The 25486-nt window shown below is 38.2% G+C and overlaps 1 protein-coding gene across 2 annotated transcripts in view; it reads right to left on the reverse strand.

The window, feature by feature from the left end:
- Positions 1–3698: 3698 nt before the first annotated feature.
- CCNT1 (cyclin T1) overlaps positions 3699–25486 on the reverse strand; it is a 34903-nt gene continuing 13115 nt past the window's right edge. The window contains exons 4-9 of one of the 2 annotated variants that reach the window (XM_045464689.1): positions 24889–24949; positions 22153–22215; positions 20201–20246; positions 18867–19030; positions 18638–18708; positions 3699–9764 (exon numbers count right to left, since the gene is read on the reverse strand). In XM_045464689.1, coding sequence (XP_045320645.1) covers positions 8355–9764; positions 18638–18708; positions 18867–19030; positions 20201–20246; positions 22153–22215; positions 24889–24949 — 1815 coding nt within the window. In that variant the 3' untranslated portion in view covers positions 3699–8354. The remainder of the gene's footprint in view (positions 9765–18637; positions 18709–18866; positions 19031–20200; positions 20247–22152; positions 22216–24888; positions 24950–25486) is intronic. The other variant, XR_006709065.1, reaches the window with a different exon arrangement.

Consider the following 25486-nt stretch of genomic DNA (forward strand, 5'->3'; position numbering starts at 1 on the left):
TATAGAAATGGTAGACACAATCCCAATTTTATCATACGTTAGCAATTTTTAGTTAAAAACATCTTTTTTCATCACCACACCTCTTGTAGAAATGAACCAACAATCTTTCCCTCTAACCCTTCTGGATCTTTTTTGCATCCCAACATTCCCAAGCTTCTTTATCTAGTATCAGTTTCATTTAAAATGTTTCTCCAGTACCAATGAGCAGGTATGATTCACAGTGCAGGTGAGTATAGAGAATCTACAATGCTCAAACAACAGCAGTCAGCTTAGTCACAAGTGATTAAAACAAAAATGGGAGGTGGAGTAGGTAGAGGAGATGCCAATTCCAGATTAGGGCATCCCTAGAAGGCCCATTACTGAAATTCATTCAACAAATATTTACTGAGTGCCTAAGTGCCATGCACTAGACATACAGAGAGAACAAGAAAGATAACCATGCTCTTTCGAAGTAAACATGCTTGAGCAGTTTGGGATTATGGATGCAATACAAACATAATATTAATAGCAACTGTGATTTGTACACATAAGCAAACACTCCAACCTTCAAAAGGGGTACAAAGAAGATATTTGTTATAAACACTCTGTAACTCCAAACTAACTGGAGGAAACCACATTACAGAAAATATGGGAATCAGAATTTGCATCCAAGGACACCTGACTGGCTCAGTCAGTAGAGCATGCAACTCTTGAACTTGGCATTGTAAATTCAAGCCCCATGTTGGGTAGAAAGATTACTTAAAAATAAAACCTAAAAAAAAAAAAAAAAAAAGAAGAATCTGTAACCAAATGTGGTAATAGCATAAAGGGATATTAAAACTCTACTATACTGAACAATGAAAAGAGGCTTTAGGAACTAGATAGGGATACAGCAGACTTTAATTAGGTCTACCATAGGTCTTAGTTGAAATAAAACCCTCCTGCTAAATCCAAGAAAGGCAAAAAAGTTGCTATGTAGAGCCACTTCCTTCTAAGTGAGTAAGAGGGCAGATATTATTGAAGGGTCAAGATGTTAGCAAACTTTTTGTGCTGTTTAACAAAGTAGATGGCTGTTTGTAATCCACTGAACACTCTGCTAGGTATTAAATAGGTTAAAGTGGACCTGAGGATCTTTGTAAAGAAAAATTGGCAAAGATGAATTTTTAAATTTTTTTTTATTTAAGTAACCTCATTTGGGGCTCAAACTCATGAACCCAAGATCAAGAGTCGCATGCTTTCCTGACTGAACCAGGAGGCCCCACAAAATCAGGTGCCCCACAAAAATGAATTGAGAGTTTTTCAGAATTTGGAGTTTTGGGGACCAATCCTAGAGAAAGGTATGTGTGTGAGACAGAGACAGAATGAATATGAATGAATGCCAAACTCCTCCTCTTTCTATAGTCATCCTCATCTCAGTATGACAACTCCATTCTTCCAGTTGGTCAGGCCAAGCACTGGGAATCATCCTTGACTTCTCTTCCAACCTTACAGCAGGTCCTATGGCTCCATCTTCAAGATACGTAATTTCTCACTACCTAGTCCGAGCCACTCTCATCTGTTACCTTAATTATTGTGAAAGCCCCTTTAGCTTTGACTCATGCAATCCATCTTAAATACAGCAGTCCAAATGAACACTTTAAAACCTAAGCCAGATCTTGTCACTTGTCAGCTCAAGCGTTTCGATGGTGCGTTTCACTGTCTATATAATGGCTTACAAGGCCTTATGGTATCTAGCTTTCCATTGCCTCTCTAACCACATATGCTACTACTCTCTGTTCCTCACTTATGTCCATATTAGCTACACTGGCCTCCTTGCTATTTCTCAAACATGCCAGTGTATTCTCACTTCAGAACCTTTGCACTTGTTTCCTGGAATGATCCTGTAAAGTTCTTACCCCAACTATTCTCATGGCTTGCTCTCACCTCTTCCAGATCTTTGCTGAACTGTAATTTCATGAGGCCTTCCTTCCTAACCATCTTATTTCCGATTTCAAGAGCCTTACCTACACACACACAAAACATCTCTATCCCTCCTTCTCCCCTTTACATTCTCCAAAGTCCTTGTCATCTAACATACTAAGTTCTACTTACTTATTTGTTTCCCCTACAACTACAATGTGTAAGTTCTGTGAGGGAAGGATGTTTGTGGTTTACTGCCATATCCCCATCAGTAAGCGGTACACAGCACTTGATAGGTACTATTTTCTTTTTTTTTTTTTTTAATGTTTTTATTTATTTTTGAAGGAGAGAGAGAGAGACAGCATGAGCAGGGGAGGAGCAGAGAGAGAGACACAGAATTGGAAGCAGGAATAGGAACTGTGAGATCATGACTGGAGCCGAAGTCAGACGCTTAACCGACTGAGCCACCCAGGCACCCCTGATAGGTACTATTTTCTAATGAAGGAATAAATGTAAGGTAGAAAAGTGCCTGAAACTACTCTTCAGAAAAGGTTGATCTAGTATTCAATTTTAACTTGCTTTTATCGCTGTGGCTTTTTGGTTACCTGTTGGTTTTGTGTTATGTGAAATGAAGAAAAGGTGCAAAAAGGTAGCACACATAGGACAGGTGACATAAAGCACATGAGTTCAGAAATAGGCCCCAGAGCTACAGATGGCAGTGAACACATGCCTCTTATACAGTAAATGCAATCCACAGAAGGGGCTTCAAACTTTCCTCAGAACAATGAATGATAGAGATCAAGCCATTCTTATTCAGCTATCAAGTGTCATGGAAACCATCATCACATAAACATTAGAAGATGAAGCCTAATTCTATCAATTAGTTTAACAAGCCCTATTAATGGGGATCCAGTTGCACACCACCTTTATATTGATTTATACCTCATCTATTCCCAAGGATGACAGTTGATAGTAACTCTAACAAAGAGAAATCACTAAACTTATGATTTTGTAGTATCATCCATCCTTATATTATTTCTCTTCTCTTCCATTCAAACCAGACCAGAATTCTTAAAATGTCAGCAATTCCCACAAAAGTTTTAAGAGAGGTACAGCAAACAAAAATCCTAAGTTGTCTTATTTTAGAAAATGGAAGGATGACCAGAACTCAAGTGATTTTTTTTTTTCAGAAGTGTACATCATTCTGTTAAATTGATCTTTTTTCCTTGTAGAGTTTACTTATTTTTGAGAGAGAGAGAGAGAGAGAGAGAGAGAGAGAGTGGGGGAGGGGCAGAGAGAGAGGGTCCCAAACAGGCTCTCCACTGTCAGTGTGGAGCCCAAGTTGGGGCTTGAACTCCCAAACCGTGAGATCATGACCTGAGCCAAAATCGAGAGTCCGATGTTTAACAGCCTGAGCCACCCAGGAGGCCCCGCCTTTTAGTTTTTAAACTATAGCTTCCGCTAACTTTGTTATAATTTGGGAGTATTTTAGCATAAAATCCTTTCCCTTTAAATGTGTAATTTACATATGTGTGGTTTTACATGTCCCAGAAAGAATATTCACTATCAATTTTTCCAAGCACCACCAAAAATACTTTATTGAGTGAGGGTTTTTTCCCCCTCTGACTACATCATACTACCATACTACCGGGTTCACTGTGACCACCAGATTTTAGGTCCTTCCAATGAACTCAATTCACACAGGATCCTGTGTAGTCAGAAAGTATATACTACTACCAAAACTAAAAACTGTAATCATAACAATAAGGTGACAGTTAAAGACTAATTTGAAGACTTAGGACACATAAACAACAATCAGATAAGTGTTTTATCATTAACATTTATTGATGGGATGGATAAATACATATTGAGAAACATACTTGACAGCAAGATATCAAACTGATAGCCAGACTATAAAATGTATACAACATCCTTTTTTAAATTTTTTAAAAATGTTTTGAATTTTTTTTACAAAGAGCCCTTACTGTAATGGTCACTTACATCCTATCAATCACATAACAACAGTAGAGATCCCAGGGGTAGCATCCAGAACTGAGGTGCCCCAAGGAGGACAGAGGCAACAGCAGAATAGTATGCTGAGAAAGGACTCTTAAGAGCAATACAAAGAAAACAGACAAAAATATTACCACAAAATTGTACCTGAGTGACATAGATTGGTAAAGTATTTTACTTTTTTTTTCTTCTTTGCTCTTTGGTCTGATAAGAAAACGGACAGTTTCAGATGTGTGGAACAGGATAAGGAAAGGTCAGTTTCAAATCCAGAAACCTAGGTTAACACTAAGTTAGGCTGCCGCATTCTTTTCTTTGGGTGCTTAACCCAGACAGCACTTCCATCTTACAACGATTTCCAATGTGATCAACCACTAATCAGTTCCTCAGCATTCGACTGAAGAGTTCCTGATAACCTGATGGAGACATACTTGCTCTGGCTTCAATTAGCATGCTGTCAAGCATCCCTCTCCACGCTTAACGTGGCAACGGAAAACCCGAGTCTTTCTCTTCTTTTAATTCAACCATAAATACGCACTCACAAAGGGGAAGAGCAGACACTGCTTTTTAGTAAACATTCATTTTCTTTCCCTCCCTTTTCCAATGCCAAGTTCATATTAAAAACTTTAGAAACATTAAAATGGAAGGGTCTCCCACTTAGAAAATAATTCTCACTCCAGGCCACTCTATCAGGTAGGATTGCAGTACCATGCTTGTTTCAAACTCACACCCACAGAGGGATAAGACGACAAAATAAAACTTGATATTCTGATAGAACATGAACATTTCTTAAACCATCAGGAGCAAAACTCAGTTAAAAGCTGGGTGTTAAAAAGCAGCAACATGGGAAATCTGGGGAGGTATTGAAGTCACTGAAAGCTTAGTGGGACTGCGGAGGGCTTATTTCTCACCATGTGAGGGGTTGCATAGACTGCTTAAATTCTCCTAAACCCAAGAGAATAACATTTGTATCCAACTTCAAGATGTTCTAGAATATCCCTTTTCCTACCATTAGTATCAAAAGAACTTACCAACAAAAGAATAATCCTTTTAAAGAAGTGACTTGTTCCCAAGTTCCCACAGTCCCTGTGTTTCTGTGGGAAACACAAAATCCTACCATACTGGGATAAGATCCCTCTAATTGCCTTTGTCCAGAAGCATAGTATGAGGGGTATACATTTTCAATACGGGGAATTAGGTAGCAAAAGTTTAAGGAAATCAAGCACTGATGTTACCATGATTTTATTTCTATACCCTAATCCATTGCTGTTTCCAACTGGAGATTTTAATTTTTTTTTTCTATCAACCCTGGTGAAGCCAATAATACATAACTATGACAAAGGATATATTGAATCAAAATACTAAAATCGTTTAAAAAAAAAAAAAAGAAGAAGAAACTGAGAGTCTCAGATATTGAAACACATTGATTCATGAGTGAGAAACTTAGATTAAGTCCTATGTATTTTCTAAACCCAAAAGGCATAACTGATATTGCAGAAGACCAATTTAGCTTTAAATTAATGCTTCACTAGAGTTCAGTCAACAGCAACACAGGTATCTGATTAAAAGCCCTAAGGACATTCCACAGGTGTTTGTTTTTGCCAACATGAGAGTCAAGCAAGGTTTTAGTAATGAGATTTATAGAACTTGAAGCTCCGGGCCTGCTTACCACCACTTATCCTTTTGATAGTCTAGGTTAAAAGGAGAAAAAAAACCCATGTTTAACTAGACTAACCTTGGATGTATAAATCCCATTCTCACCCTTTGAAGGTGTGAGCATAGAGAAAACACAGAGTTTAGAAACCACACTACCCTTTGAAGCCTAAGTCTATGTTAATTTGAACAATATGCATGCTAGCTGACAGGCACATCCGCTAACCCAAATCCAGCAGCTTCATGCAGAGCACATAGGACATTCATGACATATGGACAGATCTAAAAGCAAACACTGTAGGTATCTTAAAACAGTATCAGGAGGCAGTAATATAGAAGTCTTTAAACTGACCTATATCAGCAATGATCTACTAGTGCAAACGCCAGACTACACAGCAGAAAGCAGCCCTCAGGCTCTAAAAAGCACTTTTTCTAGTTTACTCCTGACAAAAGGTCTAAGGAACTAACTACAGACTGCCATGGAGAACGGCTCGGAGGCCAAATGGATATGTATGCCTCTGTGGTGAAGGGAGTGCATATGGTTAGAAAATATGTGGCATTTGATGAGAAAAACTGAACACTGTAAAAGGTATTTTCATAATCAAATCAGTGATCAATTCCACCAAGACACAAATCCAAACTAAATAAACTTTTGGGAAGGTCAGGAAGGAGAGCAGACTCCACCAAACAAAATCTAAACAAATAGCCTAGATTTAGTAAGCACATCATAAATCTACCAATTACATAGCACAACACAGAAAATATTAAGGAGAAAGAGGAAAATGCCATCTGTAAAAACGAAGTAACATTCCAAGTCAAAAGTATTACTGGTTTATAGATCAGCAGAGAGCTCATTTTACACAGCAATGGCAGGCACTCTAGACAGTTCAAATATGCAGAGATACAGGACACTAATGCACCTTAATGTTTACTGTACAAATTCCTTCCTACATTAGGCCAGTGCATCAACAATTCCAATTGCCTCGGTTTTCTCCCCAATCTGTTCCTGGCAAGCAGCAGCACATGTACAACTCCTGTCTCCCTATGACTTCCAATGAAAAATATTCAATTTCTCTATAAAGAATATTTGGTAAAGGAAGCTGCGTTAAAAACAAGAAGACAAATTCAAATTGCATCATCTTTTCCATAGTAAGAAATACCATGAAGACCAAAGACTATCACATCAAATGATCTGTGGCTTGGTGGCATTTTCAGTTACACAACTTGGCTTAGAATGCTTTCTAGCCCCTTGAAAAATTTTTTTCCTCAGCAAAAGTGTTGAGTGCTAGGATCCTGAATACCACTTATCCTGAAATCTGAGATAGTCAAACACCCATAAGAATAGGACTCCTAATCCATTTTTTTAAAAAAATTCTTAGAAACCTGAAAAACCTCTGCCTAGAAGCTAAAGCCACCAAAGATGAACGATCTGTACCTGTGGGCTAGGCTTGCTCACCCTCATGACACCAGTACTGTTAAATTCACAAGCTCTAATCTCTGAAGTCATATAGGTTTGCAAAAATTAAGGATGCAGCTGTTTCCCTTTAGATATACAGATAAAAAGCAAGTCTTACATTCATAATGTAATTTAAAACACAATATCCTAAAAATACCCAATCACAATTTCATTGTTTTCAGTATCCTCTAGCTCCATGGCTTCTCCCAGAACTATTCTCATATATGGTCTGGGCTTTCATAGGCAGGATATACAGCACATCCCCCTTCCCTTCAGAGACCCTGAGACTGCTCTCACTTGAACACTTTCCCAAAGCCCAACTTGACAAAAAGACACACCCAATTCTGTAGGGCAGAAGCCAGCCTTGCTCTCCAATCCTTCTTCCGCAACCCCACCTTTGTTCTGCATCAAAAGGAAAAAGGGGGTAAAAGTTTTTATAATGGAGTCCAGAGTCAGGCCACTGGCTACACTTGCCCAAACTAGAATTTAGAAGGCTACCAGTCAATTACAACATAAAGAAATGGGAAAATACCATGTTAAACACATGCCTCTTCCTTCCTTTATGTTCTAAAGGCCACACCGTGTTCTCTCTAGTAGACTGTCGGGAAGTGAAAATGGTGAGGGACAGGGAGGGAAAGATAAAACATGATTTTTAAACACACATACTTAAAAACGCACATACCCACACTTACATACACACTTAAAGGTCTCAACACTTCAAGTGGCCGGAGCCTATCAGAACTCAAGGCCAAAGCCTACCCTCCCATCCCCCCTACACACCCCCCACCCTCCAATCCCACCCCCCAGGAGTCATTGCTATGTATCTCATACACACAGCAAAATCCCTATCCCCTCCCCAATGATATAAAAAAAACTAAACAGATAACTTACTTTCTTTAAATTATTTTTAAAAGTCTCTTAAAAGATTTTGACGTTTAAATACTTCCTCTCTTCTGATAATATTAAACACCAAAAGGATCCACAACTGTTTGATAAAACCAACCCTCCATATTTCAGTCCTGGCAAGAAGAGGGAAGACATCAACTCTAATCGATCTAATTAGGAGGTGGAGAGGCCAAGAACAGAGAAAGTACTCTTAATCCTTCACAGCTTAACACATTCTCACCTCTCTAATACCAGTAAAAACTGTAATAAAATAGTTAAATTTCTGAGGCAGTAGATATAACAACCAAGCCCCTCTACCACCCTCCCACCTGCATGTCAATATTCATTTATTCCCTAGTCCAAGAAGGGTGACGTATTTCATGAGGGAAGTAATTTCCTTAGTCCAGAATCAGTAGTTAAAAAAAAAAAAAAGTTGTTTTTATGGAAGTTTTTTTTCTCCTCTTCTTTTTCTTTACTTAGGAAGGGGTGGAAGTGGTGGAGGAGGTTCTGATGGTAGAGGTGGGAGCCGGGGTTTGTCTGTATTGCCAGACCTGGAGGACATTCCACCACCCCGTGGATTCAGATATTCACCATAAGAATGAACAAATTCAAATGCAGGGGGCTGAGTGGGCTGCACACCTTGGGCACTGAGAAGGGAGTGAAGCATATTCACAGTATCTTGATAGTCTATTGTCTGGGTTGTGTTGTGACCATTGGCCCCAGTGGGCCCTTTGTCCAGTTTCATATGAGGAACTCGAGTTTTACAGCTAGGCTGTGTAAAGGGAAGGCCACTTGTGTCTGAGCTATGCCCAGGCAACTGGGCCATTGTAGGAAGAGGAGGGAAGGGGAAATTTATGGAAGAGGATTTAGTACTCTTGGCAATCTTGGCTGGATGATCAAACACTGCCCCTCCAGTCTCTTCAGAGGGGCCCCTTTTACGAGTAGAACTGGAAGAGGAGAAAGAACTAGACAAGCTATAGGGTTTGTGTGCTAAGGTGCTTGTCTGGCTACTATGTTTTGGATCACCTGGACGTTTGTTCCCAGTACCAGCTGGAAGCTGTGAGTGAGAGTGCTTGTGTGAGTGGTGATTATGATGATGATGATGATGATTAGATGGGTGGGTCTTGTGCTTTTCTTTGTGCTCTCGGCTCTTTGTGACACTGTCCTCTACAGAATTGTGCTTGTCAGCTGCAGCATGGACTTTAATGCGCATTTTTATCTCCTCTGGTTTTGAAGAGGCAGCTTTATCTCCACTTGCCACTGGGATTCTCATTTTGAGAGCTGCTTTGTCAGCTTTTTCCAGAAAAGGCCGCTCAGGGTTTTCTGAGCCCTCTACGGGCATTTTCAGAATGACCGAAGAATGGCTATCATGGTGTGACAGGAGATTCTGGGCAGCATATGCATACTGTGACTTCACATTGGCCTCCATGTTCTCTAATTGCCTCTTTTGGGCAGCCAACTCTTCTGCATGCTTTGCACGGTATTCTTTCAGAGACACTTTAGCTGATGGCACACTCTTACTATTTTGCTTCTGGGAAATAAATGTATTCGAACCATCCTGTTGCAAAGAATGATCAACTCCTATAAGTGCTAAATTCTCACTAGTCCGATGACCCTGAGCAGGTTCCAGTTTAAAAGGGGGTTGGGAGGACAGCCAACGTTCGCCCTGCAACATCTCCACATTGCTTAAGTTGCTGGATGACTCTTCAGTGGCTGGAAGGGAAGGCACTGAACTTGTGGTAGAAGAAGTTGACATGCTCATTAAACCTGCGATAGTTGTGTCTGAAGAGCTCTGGGAAATCATATTGAGAATTGTCTGCTCCGAAGTGTTTTCATCTGTTCCTCGATCATCTGCTTTTGTTTTCCTGGCAGCCTGGCATGCCTAGAATGAAGCAGATGACATCTCTTCACTTCAGGAAATTTATAAAATGGAAAACAAAAACAAATAAGCACAACCTAAAATAAGAAGACTGTGCTTGCTGCAACACTGGAAGTTTCAGATACTGCATAGGCAGTTGGCTACTCTGAGATCAATAATTATAACCACTAGAAGTCAGATTTTAAAAACCTTCAATCAAGAGTCATACAAACAGATCTCAAAGAGATCTCTTTACTCCCATGTTCACTGCAGCACTGTTCACAACTGCCAAGATAGGGAAGCAGCCCAACTGTCCATCCATCGATGGGTGAATGGATAAGCAAAATGTGGTACTTACATACAATGAAATTATGCTTAGCCATAAAAAAAAAAAAAAAAAGGAGGATTCTGGGAAAATGTCAAGAGTAGAAAGCACCAGGAATCTGTCTCCCCACCTAGAAAACAATTGGACTGGCAGAATCTGTCTGATGTAACTATTCTGGAGTCCGTTGAAGGCTTGCAACTTTTGGGGCAAGCCTTGGACAGTAAATTGAGGTTAACTTATATCAGTTTCATCTCTCAGCACATCAGCAACTACCCATCTCCTACCCCAGCCACAATGAAGGCAGTTGTGTACCTGCTCCTGGAATAGCCTGTACACACTTTGGGGAAGCCAGTACCAGCAAAAGACTATCCTACAAATATCAAGCTCTGTGCTTTGATCCCTGATTGCAGCTTCTGATCACAGAGGTACAGACCAAGAGGCAGGCAGCCACTGTTGTTGTGCCTCCCTCCACTGTTGCAAGCTCCTCCCCCTCTGGCTAAAGTAACTTCCAGGGGATCTAAAGCAACTGCATCCTTTCTCCTCTTCATTTTTTGCTTTTTTCCCCTTTGGGGAGCCAGACATTAAAGATCAGGACATTAGAAAACTTGGACCACACATTCCCAGGGAAAGGATCAGAAAAGAAGTGAGAATACCTTAAGTTTACACCTCAGGCTGATCCTCATCAGTGACACCATACAAAATCAAATCCACTCCACATCCAAAAATAATAACAAAAACAGAAAACCCTGGGAATCTGATTCTAGAGTTACCACATTATTAGATTCAAATGGCCAGCATTCAACAAAAAAATCACAAAGCATTTAAAGAAACAGGAAAGCATGGCCCATAAGGAAAAAAAATAAATCAACAAAAAATGCCCCTGGAAAAGACCTGATGGCAGATCTACTACACAAAGACTTTAAAATAACTCCCTTAGGGGAGTCCGGGTGGCTCAGTTGGTTGAGGTTCCAACTCTTAATTTCAGCTCAGGTCATGATCTCACGGTTCATGAGTTTGAGCCCCATGAAGGGGGCTCACTCTCTCTCTCTCTCAAAATAAGTAACATTGTAAAAAATTCAAAAAAAATAGTCTATAACTGTGCCTTTGTTTCCTACATGATTTAAGAGACTTAATACATTTTAAGGGAAAAAACACAATTATTAGTGTAAAAGCTAGTTATTACTGTAACTTCGGTTTGTAATTCAAATCTTAATTTCTATATAATTTAAGAGCCTAATGCATCTAAAAGGATTATTAGTTTATGTTCTGGGGGCATGCAATGTTTAAAGATACAACTTTGTGACAGCCAACAATCAAACGATGTGGGGACACAGCTAAAAGGAGGAGTTTTGTATGTATGTTACTGAAGTTAAACCAATATAAATTCAAATTAGTATAACTTTATGATGTTAAATGTAATCCTCATGAGAACCACAAAGAAAATAGCCATAAAATACACACAAAAGGAAATGAGAAAAGAATTTAAAATTTTCACTATGGAAAAATCACCTAAAAGAAGACAGTAATGTAAGAAATGAGGGACAAAAAACTATAAGGCATATAGAAAACAAATAAGCATAATGATATCATTACTTTTAAGTGTGAATAGATTAAATTTTTGTCAAAATGCATAAAAACACATGTCCAACTATATATACGCTCTCTACAAGCAACTGAGATCCTAAGACCCAAACTTGAAAATAGGAGGAGGGAAAAAAATACACCATGCAAACAGTACCCAGAGACAGCAAGGGTGGCTAGTGGTATACTTTTTTTTTTTTTTAAGGTTCTAACTTTTTTTAAGTTTATTTATTTAGAGAAAGAGAGAGAGAGACTGCATGGGTGTGTGAGTGGGGGAGGAGCAAACAGAGAATCCCAAGCAGGCTCCATACTACCAGCTTGGAGCCCAACACAGAGCTCGAACTCACAAACCGTGATATCATGACCTGAGCCAGAACTGAGAGTAGGACACTTAACTAACTGAGCTACCCAGGCACCCCCCAAGGGTGGCTACACTAATATAAAACAAATACACTTTAAAACCAAAAAAGTTTTCAAAAAAAAAAATAATAAAGGTTTCAAGAGAAAAGAGCATAAATTAATAATAGGCTCAATACAACAACTATAACTATTATAAACATTTACACACCCAATAAAAGACCATCAAAATACAGGAAGCAAAACCTACAGAATTGAAGGAAGAAATAAGACAGTTTTACACTAATAGGTGCAGACTTCAATACCTATCCACAACAATGGACAGAACAAGCCAACAAAAGATAAACACAGAACTTAAAAAATAAACCAACTAGCTCTAACAGACATATATGAACAAACACTCTACCCAACAACACTATAAACATTCTTCTCAAGTACACATAGGGCAATTACCAGGATAGACCATATGTGAGGCCACAAATTAAGTCTCAATAGATTTTTAAAAGACAGATACCATACAAATTAACTTTTTTGACCACAACAGGATAAAGTTAGAAATCAGTAACAAAAGGAAAAGTGGAAAATTCACAAAATTGTGGAAATTAAACAGCACTTTTCAAAAATATTTATTTATTTATTTATTTATTTATTTATTTATTTATTTATTTAAGAGAGAAAAAGAGAGCTCAAGCAGGGGAGGGGCAAAGAGAGAGGGAAACAGAGAATCCCAAGCAGGCTCCGCCCTGCCAGCACGTAGCCCAATGGGGGGCTCAAACCCACAAACCGTGAGATTATGACCTGAGCCAAAACCAAGAGTCAGATGCTTAACTGCCTGTGCCACCCAGGCGCCTCTAAACAGCACTTTTAAACAACCAATGGATCAAAGAAGAAATCAAAGGGGAAACTGGAAAATACTTAGGGATGAATGAAAACAAAAACACAACTATCAAAAGTTATGGGATGGGGGCGCCTGGGTGGCTCAGTTGGTTAAGCGTCCGACTTAAGATCATGATCTCACGGCTCGTGAATTCAGGCCCCACACTGGGCTCCATGCCTATCGCTCGGAGCCTGGAGCCTACTTTCGATTCTGTGTCTCCCTCTCTCTCTGCCCCTCCCCTGATCGCACTCTGTCTCTCCCTCTCAAAAATAAAATAAAACATTAAAAAAATAATTTTTAAATTTATGGGGGATGTAGCGAAAGCAGTGCTAAAGGAGAAATTTATAGCTATGAGCACTGACATTTAAAAAACAATAAAGATCTCAAATTAACAAACTAACCTTATAACTTGAGCAACTAGAAAAAAGAACAAACTAAAGCCAAAGCAAGAAGAAAGGAAATACCAAAGATTAGAGCAGAGATAAACAAAACAGAAAACATAATAGAGAAAAATTAATAAAACTAGAAGTTGGCTCTTTGAGAAGATCAAAAAAGTTAAACCTTTATTTAGCTAAATGGTCTGAGAAAAAAACAGAAGACTCAAACCACTAAAATCAGAAATAAAAGTGGAGACATTGCTACCAATTCTACAGAAATAAAAAGGATTATAAGAGTACTTTGAACAATCATATGCCAACAAATTAGATAATCTAGATGAAATGGACAAATTTCTGGAAACACAAAACCTACCAAGAATAAACCATAAAGTGTAGAAAATCTGAACAGATCTGTCTAGTCAGGAGACTGAATCAATTAAAAAAAAAAAAAAAAAAAAACTACCAACAAAGAACAGCCCTGGACCTGATGGCTTCACTGGTGAATCTTAACAAAACGTTTAGAGTAACACCAATCTTTTTTAAATTTTCCCAAAAATTTGAAGAGGAAGGAACACCTCTCAACTCATTCTATAAGGCCAGCATTACCCTGATATCAAAGCCAGACAAAGACACTACAAGAAAACTAGAGCGCCTAGGTGGCTCAGTCAGTTAAGCGTCTGACTTTGGCTCAGGTCATGATCTCACGGTTCATGAGTTTGAGCCCCGTGTTGGGCTCTGTGCTGACAGCTCAGAACCTGGAGCCTGCTTCAGATTCTGTATCTCTGTCTCTCTCTGACCCTTCCCTACTCTCTCTCTCACAAAAGTAAATAAACATTAAAAAGAAAGAAAGAAAATTATAGACTAATATCCCTTATGACCATTGATGTAATAATTCTCAACAAAATACTAACAAACTCGGGGCGCCTGAGTGGCTCAGTCGGTTAAGCGTCTGACTTCAGCTCAGGCCATGATCTCACAGCTTGTGAGTTTGAGCCCTGCATCTGGCTCTGTGCTGACAGCTCAGAGCCTAGAGCCTCTTCAGATTCTGTGCCTTTCTCTCTCTCTCTCTCTGCCCCTCCCCCACTCACACTCTGTCTCTCTCTGTCTCTGTCTCTCAAAAATAAACATTAAAAAAAAAAACCCAAACAAACAGAATGTATTAGCAGCATATTAAAAGGATTATACACTATGACCAAAGGGATTCATTTCTGAAATGTATGAATGGTTCAACATACAAAAATCAACCATGCAATACATCACATAAACACAATAAAGGAAAAAACCACATGATCGTCTAGATCCAGAAAAAGCATCTGACAAAATTCAATACCCTTCCATGAGAAAAACACCTAACAAAACAGGACTAGAAGGAAACTACCTCAAAAAAAAAAGCCATACACAAAAAACACACAGCAAATATCACATTCAACAGTGAAAAACTGAAAGCCTTTCTGCTAAGATACAGAAAAAGGCAAGGATGCCCACTCCTATTCAACAAAGTACTAGAAGTTCTCATCATAACAACTAGGCAAGAAGTGCATGGGTGGCTCAGTGGATTGAGCATGTGACTCTTGATTTCAGTTCAGGTCATGATTCCAGTGTCATGGGATCCACACCTGCATCAGGCTCAGCACTGAGTGTGGAGCCTGCTTAAGATTCTCTCTCTTTCCCTCTGCCCCTCTCCCCTGCTCGCATACACTCACACTTTCTCACGCTCAAATTAAAAAAAAAAATAAATAAAAGAACTAGGCAAGAAAAAGGAGTAAGTATTCAAATTGGCAAAAAAGTAAAAGTATGTTTGCAGATGATATAATCTTGCATAGAAAACACACACAAAAAAAATAAATGAATTCAGCAAAATAGCAGGATACAAAGTCAACACATAAAATTCAGTTGCATTTCTGTACATGAAGAATCTGTAAAGGAAATAATGAAATAATTCTATTTACAATAGCATCAAAAAAAAAAAACAAAAACGAATGACTAACATAACCAAGGAAGTGAAAAACTTGTACAATTAAAACTGCAAAACGCTGTTGAAAGAAATTAAGACATAAATGAAAACTCATCCCATGTTCTAGATTCAAAGATTTAATATTGTCAAAATGTGAATATTATTACCCTAAGTAATTTACAAATTCAATGCAATCCCCACCAAAATCCTAATGATGTTTTTTGGCAAAATAGAAGAGGCTACCCTAAAATTCATATGGGATCTCTAAAGACCCCAAATAGCTAAAACAATTTGAAAATGAGTAACAAAACTGGAGAATTCATACTTCCTGATTTCAAAACTTACTACAAAGCTACAGTAATCACTGTACAGTAATACAGTGTGGTACTGGCATAAAGAGACATACAGACAAATGAACAGAATAGAAAACCCAGAAATAAATCCATGCAATATATGGCCAAATGATTTCTGCCAAAGGTGCCAAGACCATTTAACGGCAAAAGGATAGTCTTTTTTTTTTTTTTTTTTTTTAATGTTTATTTTGAGAGAGAGACAGCATGAGCAGGGGAGGGACAGAGAGGGACAGAATCCAAAGCAGTCTCCAGGCTCTGACCTGTCAGCAGAGCCCAATGCAGGGCTCAAACCCACGAATCACGAGATCATGACCTGAGCCAAAGTCAGACTCTTAACCAACTGAGCCATCCAGGTGCTACAGGATAGTCATTTCAATAAACAGTGCTAGGAATACTAGATATCCACATGCAAAAAAATGAAACTGTACCCCTGCCTAATACTACATACAAAATTAACTCAAAAATGGATACAGAACTTAAAACTCTTAGAAGAGAAAACAGAACAAAAGCTTCACAACAGTGGATTTGGCAACTTCCTGGATATAACATCAATGGCACAGATAACAACAAAAAGAACAATCTGAACTTCAAAAAAAAATTTTTTTTTTCTAATTAAAAAAAATTTAAGAATCACTTCAAAAAATTAAAATTAAAAACAGCAATTCCACTTCTGGGTACATAACCAAAAGAATCAAAAGCAAGGTCTTGAAGAAATACTTGTACATGTTCACAGCAGCATTATTTACAATAGCTAAAATATGGAAGCCACCCAAGTGTCCATCAACAGATGAATAGTTAAGGAAAATGTGGTACATACACACAATGGAATATAACTCAGCCTTTAAAAGAAACAAAACTCAGTAAGCTACAACATGGATGAGCCTGGAGAACATTATGCTAAATGAAATAAGCCACAAAAAGATAAATACTGTGGGTGCCTGGGTGGCTCAGTCAGTCGAGCGACTGACTTCAGCTCAGGTCATGGTCTCACGGTTTGTGAGTTCGAGCCCCGCATCAGGGCCTGTGCTGACAGCTTGGAACCTGGAGCCTGCTTCAGATTCTGTGTCTCCCTCTCTCATTCTGCCCCTCCCCCACTCATTCTCTCTCTCTCTCTCTCTCTCTCTCTCTCTCTCTCTCTCTCTCTCAGAAATAAACATTAAAAAAAAAGATAAATACTGTATGATTCCACTTCTATGAGGTACTTACAGTAGTCAAATCATAAAGACAGAGAGCATAATTGTAGTTGTCAATGGCTGGAGTTGTGGGAGGGGGAATAGGTAGTTATTTAATGGGTATAAAGTTCCAGTTTTACAAGATGAATGAAAAGAATTATGGAGGTGAGCGGTAATGATGGGTGCACAACGATATGAATATATTTAATACTACCGAGCTATACACTTAAAAATAGTTAAGATGGGGTCCCTTGGGGGCTCAGTCAGTTAAGCGTCTGACTTTGGCTCAAGTCATGATTTCACGGTTCGTGAGTTCAAGCCCCACATTGGCCTCTGTGCTGACAGCTAGCTCAGAGTCTGGAGCCTGTCTTCAGATTCTGGGTCTCCCTCTCTCTGTCCCTCCCCTGCTCGTGCTGTCTCTGTCTCTCTCTCTCTCTCTCTCTTTCTCCCTCAAAAATAAATGAAACATTAAAATAATTTAAAAAAAATAGTTAAGATGGTAACTTTAATGTTATATGTATTTTACCAAAATTAAAAAGAAAAAAAGATGGAAATCCAGCCATCTGCCATAATATGAACGAACCTGGAAGGCCTTTTGCTGTGAAATATGCTAGACACAGAAAGATAAAAACACTGCATGATCTCACTTATATGAGAAATCTAAAATAGTTAAACTCATATAGACAAAACAGATAGTGGCCTGGCGGGGGGGAGGAAAACAAGGACATGTTAGTCAAAGGGTACAAAGTGCCAGTTATACAAGGTAAGTCCTAGAGACCCAGTATACAACATAATGTCTGTAGTTTAACAATATAGTACTATATATGCGAAAATCTGCTAAAGGGGTCAATCTTGTTAGGTATTCTATCACCTGCCAAAAAAGTTACATTAATCTATACCAATGCTACAGGCAATTAAAAAAATGAATCTGTGCATATCTAAAATCCATTTGTGAACGTCTGTCTATGCCTTATGACTGCATAGGACAGCAGTTAGTCCAAAAGCAAATTCCAGAAATATTGGTGAGGTGTGATGTGATTACCATGGTGACCTATGTACTCATAAGCCTCCTTTGAATCCTAGGCAAACTCATTTTCTACAATTCACTGAGCTCAGAAGAATGGAATTAAGTTTATCAATCTGGATTTCTGAGAATGCAGGGAACATTTTAAAACAAACTTTCTATCTGACACTAGGGGAAAAAAGATTCCATTATGCATAAGTAAAACTTTGAAAAATATTTGAAATACAACTTTAGCCTGCAATCTAAATAAAAACAAAGTTTTAAAATCCATTTAAAAAGCAAATAATGTCAGGGTGCCTGGGTGGCTCAGTTGGTTAAGTGTCCAACTTTGGCTCAGGTCATGATCTCACAGTTTGTGAATTCGAGCCCCACATCCATCGGGCTCTGTGCTGACAGCTCAGAGCCTGGAGCCTGTTTCATACTCTGTGTCTCCCTCTCTCTTTACCCCTCCCTGCTCATGCTCTGTCTCTCTCTCTCAAAAATAAATAAACATTAAAAAAAACAAACTTAAAAAGCAAATAATGTCAAAGACAGCATGATACCAGCTCTAACCCTGCAACTCCATCTTTCCTGTACCAGAAGTCAACACTTTATGACTCAGAGAAGCCATACTTTTCCCAAAAGTCTCCACACAAAAAACACTCAACCAATGTTGCTAACTGACTATATCACAGGAGTTGCACAACACAAAAAAATTCTGCTATTACCTACCACCATGGACTTCTGGGCCAGTATCCAAGCTATGAAGCTATCAGTACGTAACTAAGAAAAGGAAAATTCCAAACATGGGGTACGTATCCAATTCTGCTATATTCACTGTGCAGTCAAAAGAAAAAAAAATAGTTTTGTACCGCAAGCTGACAGCAAAAATTCTTACCCTCCAATTCCGAATTCGTTTGAGCCTGTTGGGAGTTTTCTCCAGAATCTGTAGAAATTCATGTGTCAGTTCTACAAATGAAATAGAACATTTGAGAAAAACTTAAAGCACAAGTAAAAACCAAGAATAACCTCAACTAACTATTTTCTTCTGAATCAAGTCACTTTGGGCCAGATATGTGACAGATCAAGAGCAAGTGCTTTCAAAGGTCCCTTACTCTAAAACTTACCATCTAAAAGTTCCAAGGTCACAGTGGCGTCAACATACTCCCACCAGTGCTTCCCATCAGTGGAGACTGGGATCTCCCAGTTGGACCACTTGCAAGCCAGATGAATGCAGACACAGGCCACCACAGGAGGTGTGTACTGCAGGCTAAATGTGGTCAAATGCAGGCTGACATCAGAGGGAAGGAAACAAGAGAGTGTCATGAGCTCTCAATTCTGAACCCAAAGTTAAAACTCTCCATTATTTAAAAAGAAAAAAAAAAGTTAAAAAAAAAACAAAACCACTGGGGAGTAAAAAGGGCAAGAAATATCCAGTGCTCTGATCCAGCACTCAACATGACTTTCCATTAACCCACCTGCCCACTCAGGTAACATTTCTAAACTTTTTGGCTACACATCACTCAATCCACATACTGACGAAGGACCAGGACCAGGACCAGGACCAGGACCAGGACCAAAACCAAACAGACAAGGAACTCTGTTATTTAAAATAAGAATCTATTAAAATAAGCTTCTTCTGAGAAAAAGCTTAGAACTTAAGGAAAATTGTAAGATTTTGGCTATGTGTAACCCCTAAACCAAATACTTAAAACCCCCTTAAAATTATCTTGTCTCTTGCCAATCACAGGTCTGGTCCACTTCAAATAACGAATAGATAATCACTCTCTTAATTGTGAATGTGGCTGATTGATGGTTTACTTCAAAAATGTCTCCTATCAGGCTATAAAAGTGAACTTCTTAGTCCCAGCAGTCAATAGAAGTTATCTTTGGTTTCCATGAACAATCAATTAGAGATGAGAATGAGCAAATAATTTGGTAATACAAGTTATATATTAATTATTTTAAAGCAAGAAAAAAGAAAATTATTATAACTCTTTACACATATATATGCCCATTTATCTGGAATGGAGGAAGAAAAAGGAAGTCTTTTCATTATCATAATTATTGCAGAATCCTCCAAATTAGATTCTCAGTCACTGTCAATGAACCCCAAGTTTACCTAAACTTACAGAACTATGCTCTTGGATATTTTAAAGAAAGGTAAGACAGGCAGAATTGAGTAGGCTACCAAACAATCAGTACTACATAATTATATTACCTTAGCAAGTTAAATAGCATGGAAATTTAAGGTACAGTATGAAAACTGTATAGAAAAATCAACATTTACCAGAGAATTGTCTGTTATCACATTGTTATCAAAGATCCATCCTGGGTCTTTGGGTTCTAGTTTACTAAGTGCCAGACCTGATATCTTTCCACATACCCCTCAAAAGGTGACAATTCCAACCCAAATAAAGTCCTATCCCAAAATATAAGGGAAAAATATTAAAATATAAACCTGTTGGTTGCCATGAAGTAAGAAGTCTGTGCTAAGTCCTTGCTTGCTAAAAAAAAAGGGGGGGGGGGGGGAGGGGAGGGAAAAATTATTAGTTCCTTTCATTCTCAACAATTATTTAGTGAACATTTAATATTTCCACGTAGAAAATATCATAACGAATAAGGCAGACAGGGTCCTTGATCACCTGCTATTTAACATTATACCAAAAGCGACAAATTAGTTTTTGTGATTACAATAACTATGCTGCTTCCAGACCTAGGAACTCAAGCTTTCTACACACCAAATATTTGGGGTACTTGTTTAAAATGCAATTCCTGGACATCCTCCCTACAGTGTGACTCAGTATGTCTGGAGAAGGATACAAGCATTTTTAATAAGTAACCCAGAAATTCTGATGCAAGAGTTCACTGAGAAATACTGAACTGGAAGATGAACTAATTTGGAGGCAAGATCAGAACCCAGAATACCTTGATATATTTGGTAAAAGTGATTTGTGCTTTAAAAAAAAAAAAAAAAAAAGGTTTTTAATGGAGTATCCTGTGATTCATACCCCAAATCATCAAATAACATGAATTACTGATATATCATAATCAAGGGGGAAAAAAAAAAAACAATGACACATCCCTCTTTCCCCAAAAAACTTCTCTGGGTAAAATAAAGCTTAGTCTTTTCAATATTAGCATGTATCTACCTCTGTTTATAACCTTATCCTTGGTCAAAATAAACCTTCTTATGCTTTCAAAATATAAAGAACTTTGGGAATTTGGAAGGCAGCTATGCTCACCACTATACCACCAACGCTGCACAAGAAGTTGGGAAAACTTTGGGAATTTACAGATGAAGCACACATTAGCAAAATATAAAATAAAGCCAATTGTTAGTTTCATCTACAAAATGAAAAGGCACTCCAATGCACAAGTGTCTAGATATTGCTACTACTATTAAACTAAGTAAAAGGAACAAGGTTTCATGCAATTATAGCTACTAGGTTAAATTAGAAAAAAAAAAAGGAAGTCCTGCCAAGGGTTTGTCAATCATGGAAATAAGTCAAATAAACTCTACATGATCCTCTGAGTGGCCTAGGACAATCAACCCTAAAATCAAATTAAGATCACCACTCCCAAGATAACCTTAAACTGCTATTAGATACTCATGATTTGACTTTATAAAATCTGCTCCAGGCTCTGAGAAACATCCTCAAGAGGCTAATTCTCTTTAACTGTTCTTAAAAATTTTAAGAACCCAGGGCACCTAGGTAACTCAGTGGGTTAAGCATCCAACTTGGGTTCAAGTCATGATCTTATGGTTCGTGAGTTCAAGCCCCAAATCAGGCTCTGCACTGACAGCACAGAGCCTGCTTCAGATTCTCTGTCTCCCTGTCTCTCTGCCCCTCTCCCACACGCATGTTCTTTCTCGTTCTCTCTCAAAAATAAACCTTAAAAAAAAAAAATCCTCGGGGCACCTGGGTGACTCAGTCAGTTAAGCGTCTGACTTCAGCTCAGGTCATGATCCCACCATTGGTGGGTTTGAGTCCCACCAACTCAACTTTAAAATCCCAAGTTAGAGGGGTGCCTGGGTGGCTCAGTCAGTTAAGTGTCTGACTTCAACTCAGGTCATGATCTCATGGTTCATGAGTTCGAGCCCTGCATTGGGCTCTGTGCTGACAGCTCAGAGCCTGAAGCCTGCCTCAGATTCTTTGTCTCCCTCTCTCTCTGCCCCTCCCCCACTTGTGCTTGCTCACGCTCTCTCTCTCCCAAATATAAACATTAAAAAAATTTTTTTAATAAAATAAAATCCCAAGTTAGAAACACTCATTTTGATTTAAACCAGGTAGTCCTTTCAATTTAACTTCTAGCTAAATTAGCTGTTATATATCTGTCCACCATAAATAAATCACAGCCATTAAATGGTAAAACAACTTTAGACAACCGTTTCAAGCTGGGATTCCTTACCTCGAACCAGTTGAGTGCACTTTACCACATGTGTATGTGGATGATCAATTGTTAGTTCAAATCCTTTTAAAAAAATAAAATAACTAGTTAAAAAGCTAAAGATACTAGAGTCATTTTATACTTCTGAGTCATCATTAAAGGCCTCTCTCATTTTCCTCTCCCATAAGTGCTGTTCAGAGGCTAAGAGGGTCACACAACATACACAGCATGCTCTTCTCTAAGACATATGATCTTCAATGACACTTATATTTTGAGCTAAATAATAAAGCTAATGCACTTTTAAGACTCCTGAGGAACCAATAATCTCTAAATAGAAAACACTTTTTCTAGGGACAATAGAATATAAGGTTAGAATAAACAGTCATTCAAGTAGTAACTTCTAAAGCTTGACCTTGAGAAAACATCTTAAAACCTATTCCTCTTGGGGCACCTGGGTGGCTCAGTCAGTTAAGCGTCTTGGTTCGGGTCATGATCTCACAGTTGGAGCCCCACGTTGGGCTCTGCGCTGACAGTGTGGGGCCTGCTTAGGATCCTCCGTCTCCCTCTGTCTCTGCCCCTCTCCTGCTCATGCTCTCTTTCTCTCAAAATAAACAAACAAACCAAAAAAAACTATTCCTTTAAAAAAATTTTTAATAAAATAAAAATAAATTAAAAAAAACTACTACTTTTATCTCAGTTTTGTTCCTTTTCAACATTCTAACTTATAATAAGTAGTAATCATTTATTTAACCCCAAATGGTCTTTACCAAAAATACTTAAGGAGAAATTGGTCTATAAAAAAAATTTTAGTAAGTTTCTTTTCTTTTGCATATGTAAATAAAATTTTCTAGATACAATTAAAAAATTCTGAGAAATTTACATGATGTAAATTATTCTAAATGGATGACTCAGGCAAATTAAATCTTAGTGGCTTCCACATTAAAACATTAATAAAAACTTATTCCACAAGAAAAATATCATTGTCCCCTAAAATATGATACTTTGAAGGTAATTTAAAGTAAAAAGCTAATTAACATAAACTAACTTCAGAGATAAGCTTTGCAGAACTGTGTGTACAGACATGCAATAAAATACAGCTATACCAGTAACTTTCCAACACGACTCAGGAAATCTTCCCTTCCCAGAGAAGAGAAAAATAGCCCAAAAGAACTAAGAAAAAAAAATCTTTGTTTTCCATATTTGGTAAGCTTTTAAAGGCAGTGTCTCTGATAAAAACAATAATAGATAATAGCATCATCAGCATTGCTGATCAACCATGATAGCTTGAATTTCTCCACCTCCACTTTGCTAAACACTGACCACCAATTTTAAAAAAAAATGCTATTATCTGAATATAATGACAAACATGGGAATGCAAGCTGGTGCAGCCACTCTGGAAAATAGTATGGAGGTTCCTCAAAAAACTAAAAATAGAACTACCCTATGACCCAGCAATTGCACTACTAGGCATTTATCCACGGGATACAGGTGTGCTGTTTCGAAGGGACACATGCACCCCCATGTTTACAGCAGCACTATCAACAATAGCCAAAGTGTGGAAAAAGCCCAAATGTCCACTGATGGATGAATGGATAAAGAAAACGTGGTATATATATACAATGGAGTATTACTCGGCAATCAAAAAGAATGAAATCTTGCCATTTGCAACTACATGGATGGAACTGGAGGGTATTATGCTAAGTGAAATTAGTCAGAGAAAGACAAAAATCATATGACTTCACTCATATGAGGACTTTAAGAGACAAAACAGATGAACCTAAGGGAAGGGAAACAAAATTAATATAAAAACAGGGAGGGGGACAAAACAGAAAAGACTCATAAACATGGAGAACAAACTGAGGGTTACTGGAGGGCTTGCAGGAGGGGGGAAGGGCTAAATGGGTAAGGGCCATTAAAGAATCTACTCCTGAAATCATTGTTTCACTATATGCTAATTTGGATGTAAATTTTAAAAAATAAAAAATAAAATTAAAAATATATATAATAACAACAATAGTAATAAGATAAATATAATGACAAACATCATAAAAATCTGTAAACGAAAAAGTTCTTTAGTTTCTGCCATTATTTATCAGAGAGTTAAAAACTGGGGCGCCTGGGTGGCTCATTTGGTTAAGCATTGGACTTCAGCTCAGGTCATGACCTCACAGTTCATGAGTTCCAAGCCCTGCTGACAGCTCAGAGCCTGGAGCCTGCTTCAGAATCTGTGTCTCCCTCTCTCTCTGCCCCTCCCCCGCTCACACTCTGTGTGTGTCTCTCTCAAAACTAAACATTTAAAAAAAATTTTTTAAAAAATTGACCAACCTGAAAAAGCAAATCATGAACCCAAAATTGAAACACCCTGCTAACTGCTACTCCATAGGTTGGCTATACGTGCACTCTCCACACTCTACAACCTCTATAATTTGCAAAAACCTTCAGTAGAAATTTTCTTCCTGTTTCCTACTTTGCAAATTTTAAAATATTATTTTATTTATTTTTTTTTTTAATTTTTTTTTTCAACGTTTATTTATTTTTGGGACAGAGAGAGACAGAGCATGAACGGGGGAGGGGCAGAGAGAGAGGGAGACACAGAATTGGAAACAGGCTCCAGGCTCTGAGCCATAAGCCCAGAGCCTGACGCAGGGCTCGAACTCATGGACCGCGAGATCGTGACCTGGCTGAAGTCGGACGCTTAACCGACTGTGCCACCCAGGCGCCCCTAAAATATTATTTTAAAGAAAAATAATAACTTACCTAAAGTCTGCAGAATTATGCTTTCTAATATCACCAGATCTTGAACTTGTTGCAGGTAAGCCTGCAGGTGAGAAGACAGATAAATTATTCCCCAAAAAGGCACAATATATGAAGTGTAAACAATTCTAACACCCCTTCCAGGGAAACTAAAGCAACAAAAGGCAGGAATGGAGTTAGGAGGTAGAGTAGGAACTAAAATAGAATCCTTGTATCTATTCAGCACAAATTCTCCTCTTAAAAGAAGAAAACAAGTGGTATACTGAGATATAACACTTTATTGATAACTGGCTACAGAAAAGGCACCAGAGATTTGGCTCACTTTCAAGAATAATATTTGTGATGCAGACATAGATAATTAAAAATACATCTTTTTCAATATCACCAAAATACACCTGTAGACCCTTCCTATAATACTATAGGCAATATCAAACATTTGACTACTGATAAACCTTTGAGGTAGATTTCTAAAAATTATAAGAAGAGTTCAAAGGAAAAGGGAATAAACTAACAGAAAAAAACTCTCTCATATTTGTACCAGCCAATACTATAGCCACTATCCACACATGGCTACTGAGCACTTAAAATGTAGCTAAATTTA

The sequence above is a fragment of the Leopardus geoffroyi genome, chromosome B4 (genome assembly GCF_018350155.1).
Source record: "Leopardus geoffroyi isolate Oge1 chromosome B4, O.geoffroyi_Oge1_pat1.0, whole genome shotgun sequence".
NCBI lineage: Eukaryota > Metazoa > Chordata > Mammalia > Carnivora > Felidae > Leopardus > Leopardus geoffroyi.